This window comes from Pleuronectes platessa, chromosome 21, assembly GCF_947347685.1.
Source record: "Pleuronectes platessa chromosome 21, fPlePla1.1, whole genome shotgun sequence".
Lineage (NCBI taxonomy): Eukaryota > Metazoa > Chordata > Actinopteri > Pleuronectiformes > Pleuronectidae > Pleuronectes > Pleuronectes platessa.
In genome coordinates, this window is record NC_070646.1 from 9,424,861 (window position 1) to 9,433,512 (window position 8,652).

General features: G+C 44.6%; 1 protein-coding gene across 1 annotated transcript; it reads left to right on the plus strand.

Moving 5' to 3' along the window:
* The first annotated feature begins 1,145 nt into the window (after positions 1–1,145).
* Positions 1,146–5,573, plus strand: LOC128426704 (heparan sulfate glucosamine 3-O-sulfotransferase 2). Its single transcript, XM_053413733.1, has 2 exons — positions 1,146–1,910; positions 4,955–5,573. The coding sequence occupies exons 1-2, from the start codon at positions 1,375–1,377 to the stop codon at positions 5,571–5,573; spliced, it is 1,155 nt and encodes a 384-aa protein (XP_053269708.1). The 5' UTR covers positions 1,146–1,374.
* The last annotated feature ends 3,079 nt before the right edge of the window (positions 5,574–8,652 follow it).

Below are 8,652 nucleotides of genomic sequence, written 5' to 3' on the forward strand. Positions count from 1 at the left end.
TGTTTAAGGATGAGTTTCGTCTGTAAGTTCTTTCCTGTCAAGTTCTCTTGGTCTAAACATGTCTCAACCACACAAAAGTGTTTTAATCACAGGTTTTGCTTCATGCTCATGTGAAAATATTCACAACATATAGATGAAGCCTACATGTATTGATGCAGTTAAAGTTCTATGCTAGCTTTATTTTGATTCACATTTTGAGATTCTGAAACAATTAGTTCATGTTATATTCTAGAAACAATTTAAAATAATATATGTAGCTTTGGATGCCATATTAAAAAAGCAGCGAACTTTTCTCAAATATTCCACAGTAGAATCTTCTGAAACTTAAAACAAGCAGATAGTCGGGGTCACCATGAACAGGAGTGAGGTGAAATATCTGTGTCACCTCTCAATGATTTTTTAAAATAAATTATTTTACTAAATGATGGCTAGTTGTGGATGTTTTGGGGTTGCCCTCCTTAAAGGGATAGTTCACCCAAAAATGAAAATTCACTCATTATCTACTCACCACTGTGCCGCTGGAGGTGTAGGGTGAAGTGTTAGAGTCCACAAAACACTTTGTGAGTTTCAGGGGTAAACAGTGTTCAAATTCGACTGGAAACGACGTCATTTACACCTTGTTGTAAGCCACAATCTCAGTTGATATCCACCTGCTCGGGATTATCACGAGTTCTAGTCAACTGTATTGGATTTGGCTGCAACGCTGTTTACCCCTGAAACTCCAAAAGTGTTTAGTGGACTCCAACACTTCACCCATCCCCCCTTTCATTTTCCCTTTAAGTTCTTCTGTCATGTAGCCGAAGTATGTGTGAAACATGCATATTTTTCGCTTCTTGTTATGTGAACATATTCATAAGTTGAATTCCCCTAAATGTGGTTGAAAATCAGGCTTGTGGAATCATCTCGCCTATTTCCTGAGGGTGAAGTCAGATGTCTGAGAGAGAAGAGAGAGAGGGAGGGAGAGAGGGAGAGAGGGAGAGAGCTGGATACTATCCAACCTCTCAGTTGCAAAGATGCTCTGACGTCACCGTGGAGAAGTATTTCTCTGTCTCTCCGCAGGTCTCGAGCTGACAGTGCGCTCGAGCCACCGGAGAGAGTGCGCTCCTCGTGCGCCACGACCATGGAGACGTCCGGGAGTTCTGGAGCAGGAGGTCGTCGGTGCGCAGCCGCCAGGGATTCATGTTCCCTTACTGACCCGAGGAGACGCGTGGACTGTGATGCTGTGGATGAAGTGAGGGAAGTGTTGATCTGAAGTTTTTACGCATTTCTTCTGCTCTGGAGTGTGTTGGGCAGTTCGGCCACTTTGACAGCATCCACACGGGATATAGGAGAGGACCCATTCGAAAACCATGCACTGCTCACATCCATGGAGAGATGGCATGCGTGCTCCTCCTCAGTCGACTTCTCCCCTTCTCGCACCGGCTCACGAGAACCTCCATCTGCCTGCTCTCCCTGTTCCTGTCGTACCTGTGCTACTGCGCCCTCTTCCCCGTGGGCACCGTCATGCACAGGACAGGTGATGCGCCGCCGAGCTGTCAACTCGTCCCGGCTGATGGAGCCAAAAGGCGGCTCCAGAAATCCTCCCTCTCCTGCGTCCTGCAGTTGGAGGCGAGACCGAGCAGCGCCGAGGTGCAGCCCCGGGAGAAGAAGCCCGAGCAGCGCGCCTCCTCCTCCTCCTCCTCCTCCTCCTCCAGTCACTTCCTCGCCGTCAGGAGCGACACTCCCAGTCCTCTGATGGGGAATTCAAAGTTTGGGAATAAAAAGTTGCCGAACGCCATCATCGTCGGTGTGAAAAAGGGAGGGACGAGAGCCGTGCTGGAGTTCATCAGGATCCATCCAGATGTGCGAGCAGCTGGCACAGAGACGCACTTCTTCGACCGGAACTATGACAGAGGCCTGGAGTGGTACAGGTAAGAGCTCACCTGTACATGGCTGTGTCCACTCCAGGGTCGGATCTAGGGTCAGCAGGTCAAATGGGAAGTTTGTCATCACCGTCATCACCAAAATAACTGGAAAGTGAATGAAAATCAGCCTTAATTGAATTTTTATAATTAAATAGGATTTTCCTTCATCAGTCTCCCAATGAGGGAAATGTGCCACATTGAAAAGGTGACATCAAATTAATAATTAAACAGGCATTATAAACAATGAAATATACAAAATATTGCCAATATGAAAATATAAAAACAGCAATGATAATTACAGTTTTAACATGATAAATACAGTATAAATATTGAACACAGGATTATTGAACAATTGCAATTACACGTACATGGAAATTGTTCTGCACTCTAAACAAACGTAAACATGCTAACGCCCTAAATTAGGATGAATAAAGCGACAGTGGCAGATCTAGGATTTTTCTAAACCAGGGGCCACAATTAACATAGAGTATATATATGTCTAACATCCAGATTCGGATATATAGCCAATTTAAACTTCATGTATTCCAGCTTCTAATGTATTCTCTGTAGGTTTTATTAGTTCTAAATTTCTACAACTGGAATTTTAAGACACACTGCTATTAAAGTGATTATTTTGTGTGTATCTATCATCTAATCTAGACATTGTTACTTTAACCTTATAAATAGGTTATGATTATTTACATGAAAGCTGAGACATCTGTAGGTCTCTGTGTAATCAGTGTAAACGCTGCTGAGCATCATGTAAAGCCAAGCTTCTCCCTGTCGTCGTCACCCAGTCCTCGTCCCCCTCCTCTCTGCCGCTCTGTGTACAGTACGCTGCGTTTGGAGGAGGGCAAACATGCTCGGTGTGTTTTTTTCTGCAGTTTTCTGACTCATTTTATGTTCCTATCGCCAGAAACTTTGGGATCTGGGCTCTGTTTACAGCGGCAGAACAGTGGCCCCCTTTGTTTCCTCCCAAGATGAACTGTGGAGCAATTCATCAGATTTCTCATAAAACCCGACCTCTGCAGGGCTCCTCTGGCTGCCAGGCCTCTGAGACGCTGTGTTGTTTGTTTGAGGCGGTTACAGCAATATCTACAAATGACAATTAAAATAAAAGATTTATGGATTCTAAAACATTTTAATGATGCACTTTTAACACAGTCGTCCTTGTAAAATTGCCTTGTTTGACGGATAATCAAGTATCTATCAAGCACAGAGAGCGTCTAGATCATTATTACAAACTAAAAGCGGACTTATGCGTCAGTCATGAAGTGTTGTGTACACGTGCACAACACACACACAACACGCTCGACTTCCAAACACATTGCACGTTAATGAACGGCCGTCATGTTCCCCACAGGAGGTACGTGTATCAGTGGTATCATAAAATAATTACGAAGTGAAATATCTCCACTAATTGGTGCTCCTCAGGACGCTCGGAGGCTAGAGCTCTTTTATCTCAGTGATGCGTCCCTCAGACGTGGACCCAGCATCCATTACCATAACTTGAATGGCAGCTGTCAAACGCCACGCCGCCGACTTTTGGAGGAAGGCCTTCAAAATAAACAGCTGCTTCTCTGAAACACATGTAAACGGTCACCAGTGACGGCCAGATAACTGTTCGTGCTCTGATTCTCAATGGGCCGATGTTTAGTTTTTTCATGCGAAAAGGAAAAGGGAACAGAGATGTGATGAAAGACCACTGGAGTTCCTGATCGTGGACACTTCAGATGGTGAGCGGACTGAGGAGGACAAAGGGTTCAAGGAGTCCGAGCGGCGAGGCGGGCCGTGGACGTGCTCTCCTGCGGAAAACACATAAACACAGTTATTCCACATGTTTCAAGAATGTAAACACAGAAAATGAATCTCAACCCCTCTCAAATGACCTGTGTCCTTTTTTTACGCAACAGTATTTATTTTCAATTTAGCGCGGCGTAATTAAATTCTTTGTGTGCATTCCTGGAGCGGTGCCCCCTAGTGGTAGATTCAGCAGGGCCTGCAGACAAGCTGGTTAAAAGCAGTAGATAGAATATATCAGTCCTCTAGGAACCAGTGGCAGATCAAGGATTTTGCAAAACCTGGGACCACAGTTTACACAGAGGCCCCTTATATGTCCGACGACCATGCACAGCTCCTGATTCGGTACTGAAAGGACAATAAAGGATAGGGGCACTTCAGAGGCTAATAACATTTTAGCTGGGCCAGTGCCCCCCCCCGTGGCACCACCCCTGGTTCCGCCCATGCTAAGACCACATATTCAAACCAAGAGACACACGGGAGAGTTAATTTACAGATAGGGCTGCAATAATCAATTTGGCAATTATTAAAATAGCTCCCAAAATTAATCTGAACATTAAAAGTGTTGCGCTGCTGTTCGGACAAAGCTAAACTTATCACATTGCCGTGGGGCTTAGAATAAAAAAATGTAGTTTTCTGATGTCATCTAAACCAAGGGATAAACAGATTAATTGAGAGGTTAATCATATGAATACATCTCTAATTTCACAGCTCTATTCACTGTTTCTTTTTAAAAGTCTGTCCTTGTTCTGGGATGATTTCCATTCAAACCTGAGTCGATGACTGTGTGAAGGCGTACCTGCTCAAATCTTTTATTATCAAGGAGCACAGTGGCCTACTTTGAAGACCCAGAAGTAACCTGGCAGAGTCACTCCTCTACATGTGTTCTGTTGCATTTCAGAGTGATTTATTGCTGTTGAGCCAGGCAGGGCTGATGCAGAGGAGAGCTGTCTGCAAGTCTCCAGCGACAACAGACCACTGTGACACTGCTTCACTGCTCCTATTATCATTTCCATGGAGAAACGAGGTTCACAGCCAAACTGGAGCTTCTCAGTTATGATGTGTTATTCTTCTTCTCTATTCACCAGGCATCTAAAACACACTTTTTTGATACAAGGACATTATGTCCTCTGGGGCTGAGTCTCTGAGCGTTTGCGGTAATTAAAACTAACATACAAAGTAATGTCAATGTGAGTGAGGAATCTTCATCTTACTGGAACTTTCACTTTGTGTTTCCATCTCTCATTCAGAGGTTTAATGCCAAGGACTCTTGAAAGCCAAATCACGATGGAGAAGACGCCGAGCTACTTTGTGACTAAAGAAACACCACGCCGGATCTCCGCCTTGTCCCAGAAAACCAAACTCATCGTGGTGGTGCGAGACCCCGTCACTCGTGCAATATCCGATTACACTCAGACGCTGTCCAAAACCCCCGACCTGCCGACTTTCCAGGAGCTGGCCTTCAGGAACCAGTGTCTGGGCATAGTGGACACGTCCTGGAACGCCATCCGCATCGGCCTGTACGCTCTGCACCTCGAAAACTGGCTCCGCTACTTCCCCCTGGCTCAGATCCACTTTGTGAGCGGGGAGCGTCTTATCACAGACCCGGCAGGGGAGCTGGCTCGGGTTCAAGACTTCCTCGGGTTGAAGCGCATAGTCACAGACAAACACTTCTATTTCAACCGCACCAAGGGTTTCCCCTGCCTTAAGAAGCCGGAGAGCAGCGGCTCGCCACGCTGCCTGGGCAAGTCCAAGGGCAGGACTCATGTGCAGATAGACAGAGATGCTATCGAGCAACTGCGAGACTTCTATAGACCTTATAATGTCAAGTTTTATGAAATGGTGGGTCATGATTTTAAGTGGGAGTAACGGTTTTCCTTTTAAATAGTGCAAGAAAAATACAGTATTATATCACAGCTAACTATCAGCAGTCTCCAGACAATTTGTGCAAAACATCAAACGCAGTATTATTCTTTTTAAACAACACCAATAAAAAATAAAATGTGAGGTGACATTGCTTTCTTGCACTTGCACGATCGGGGGGGCCAGCCGCCATCCTCAGCATCCTGTCTGTCGCTAGATATAGAAATCATTTCAGCTTCAGGATCACATGGTTTCTCCTCCTGTTACTGTGGATTGCTGCTGACTAGATCCCCCCGTTTGCTGACTCGTTTGTTGAAAAAAAGAACGCAAGAAAGAGAGAGAGAGAGAGAGAGAGAGAGAGAGAGAGAGAGAGAGAGAGAGAGAGAGAGAGAGAGAGGGAGAGAGAATTCCAGGGAATGGGATTAGTTCCTCTCGAAAAAACCTGCTTCACTAATCAAGGCAGGGGTTTGAAAGCAAGACCTTGGAAAATGTCAGCGAAGTCTTCAGGGAGAGCAGAATTAAGCTGCAGCACTGTGGTGGTAAATCCAAAGTGTAAAGCCATAGCACAAGTGTGACCCACCTAATGTTCCTAACCGTGGGTCTCATCAGTTTCTATACGGAACGAGAAGATCTGTGGTTTTTTTTCATACATGCTATCGCGAGCAGAACCTCACTTTGTAGTCTGTGCTCACGTCCGCAGAAATCCATGTTTATATTTTTATTTACAAAAGGTATTTAATTTCATGGCCTTACCCACAATGCTCGTCCATGAACGCCATTAAATGAAAGAGATGCACAAATACAACCGTGAAATAATGAGTCTGTCTCATGTGGATTCTGGACCTTGTAACGTTCATGCTGATTCCATTTAAAAAACAAAAAATCCTTTTAAGCCCTGCGTTGGCTTGAATTCCACAAAAACACAAAAATCAAAGAATGTTTCATGCAACTGACAAATTGACGTCATTACTCAACCCCTGGCAAAGCGGCTGCGTTTGTGCCGCGCCTCCCTCCCTCCCTTCCTCCCTCCCTCCCTCCTCATCGGCAAAAAAAATGTGCTCCTGGACAGATTAGACTGCTGTGACACTTTTCATATCTGTCACCTGCGTCGCCAGTGAAAACCTCCGAGGTTTATTGCATCCTGTGTGAGGTTTGTTGCGTCGCCTTGCTTTGCAGTTGGCCGACGAGTGGGTGTGAGGTGTGAGGAATTTCAATCACTTTCTCAAAGACAAAGCAGGGAACACCTCGTGGTGGCAGGTTATCAAACAGATCCTGGGACTGCGCGTTGCACGATTGCGGCGAAAAAAAGTTTGGGTTCGGCGACACGATGTGAATACTAAAGGGAGAATATCTGAGCTCCAGCCAGACTGATGCTCGGGTGCAGGAAGACAGGAAGAAACCCTCTGTGATGTATGAAGGAGATATTATGGGAGATTTTATGAGCTGAGGCAGCGTGTGGTGAGTGATTAGCAACTCAGATTCAATATCGCACAGGTTGATGAGATGAAGAAGACTTTGGAACATGAGGAGTTATTACATTTATTATATGGAATGCTAATTATCATGCTGGTTTGGCACAGTTATGCAAGTCAAGGAGTTGAGAGCTTTACAATCAGGGGCAAAGGAAAGCAATGGATTCAAGCTAGAGAGTTCACTATAAGAAATAAGGTTTGTAGGTAAGACAAAAGAACTCAAAGAAGATAAGTAAAAAAAAGGCATGAATAAGGTAAAATAATGAAAGGCATAAGCCGGGTTACAAAATAGACTTACGATGAATTTAAAGCAAGATTAAAAAGGGAACACTTTAGAGACAATTGGTTTAGAAATAAGATGTAATGACTCTGTGTTTAAGACTTAGAAATAAATGTCAAGAACTTTCTGTTCCTGGGAAACAATGGCAGAAGGATGGGGAAGAGTTGTTGATATTGAAATCGTATTATACTCCTTACCCTTTAAGGGTTACGTGAGGGAACTGATCCCAGCTGACACTGGGTGACAGGGCGGGTACACTCTGGACATGTCACCGGTCACAGAACCGACACACAGAGACAAACAACCACTCACACACTACAGTCAGTTGTGATCAGGAAACACTTTTATAGTAAATAGTGACAGAGCACAAAGATGGGACGACTCATGGCTGCGTCTGGAGGGAGATGACCAGGAGGGGAGGCGGTGCAGCGGTGGAAGTGGACTCTGAACACGGAACTGAACTGACAGCGAGAAGACTGGAGGGTGAGAGAGAACATCACAAACATTGATGTCTTACGGGTGATTGGCTCAGGGGCGAGCGTGTCTGGCAGTGACTGGGCGAGAAGTGAGAATGAGCTGGTGGAGCCTAGAGATAGCTCCAACTGTGCATGTGACTGTGGTGGCTGGAACCTGGGAACCACTGGGCCACCATGCCGCCCAATGATTTACCTCACACACAATTTACTTTGAAATGCTTCCCTTTACAAAATCAGGTAATTTTGGAAATAACGTTCTGAATCTATTATAAACATGGGAAACTTTCAGTAGGGTGCCATGACACAGTGAAATTGTTATTGTGAGTACTTTTTTTGGATCCATCTGACAACAACTAAAAACTGAAGTTATGGACAATATTTCTCGGTGACACCACTTTGATCCGAACAGTGAAAACTAGATTATAGTGTTAGGCCAGGGGCAGTAAAATATAGTGGTTACAGAGTGTGTGGGCTGTAATTGGCTGTGTACTCATTCAATATATTGTGTGTAACCTTTAGTTCAGCGTCCCGTCCAATCATAATTGCCTCCTATTCCCAGTAAGTATTTAATTGGAGCCTCTTAGCACAAAACATTTACCCTGTAACTATTCTTTGCACTTTAAACTTGACACTCCTAACAAACAACAGCAAGAAATCAAATAGATCAATCTCAAGAAATCGAGATCCTACACAAGAGCATGCTGATGCGTGGACAGTACATATTGATCAGATCCCTGAAAGAGACAGAGGAGCACAGACTTACTCAGCATCTTTATCTGCATCCGTCACAATAGATGTAAAAACACTGTGACTGTGAGAGTCTGTTTTCTTAAGTCATAAAGCTCATTAATTGAGCT

What these genes read in the sequence shown, in the direction of transcription:
- LOC128426704 (XM_053413733.1), top strand. Translation starts at nt 1,375, where the DNA reads ATGGCATGCGTGCTCCTCCTCAGTCGACTTCTCCCCTTCTCGCACCGG. An exon ending in AGAGGCCTGGAGTGGTACAG is followed by an intron (nt 1,911 to 4,954) that starts GTAAGAGCTCAC and finishes TCTCTCATTCAG; the next exon opens with AGGTTTAATGCCAAGGACTC.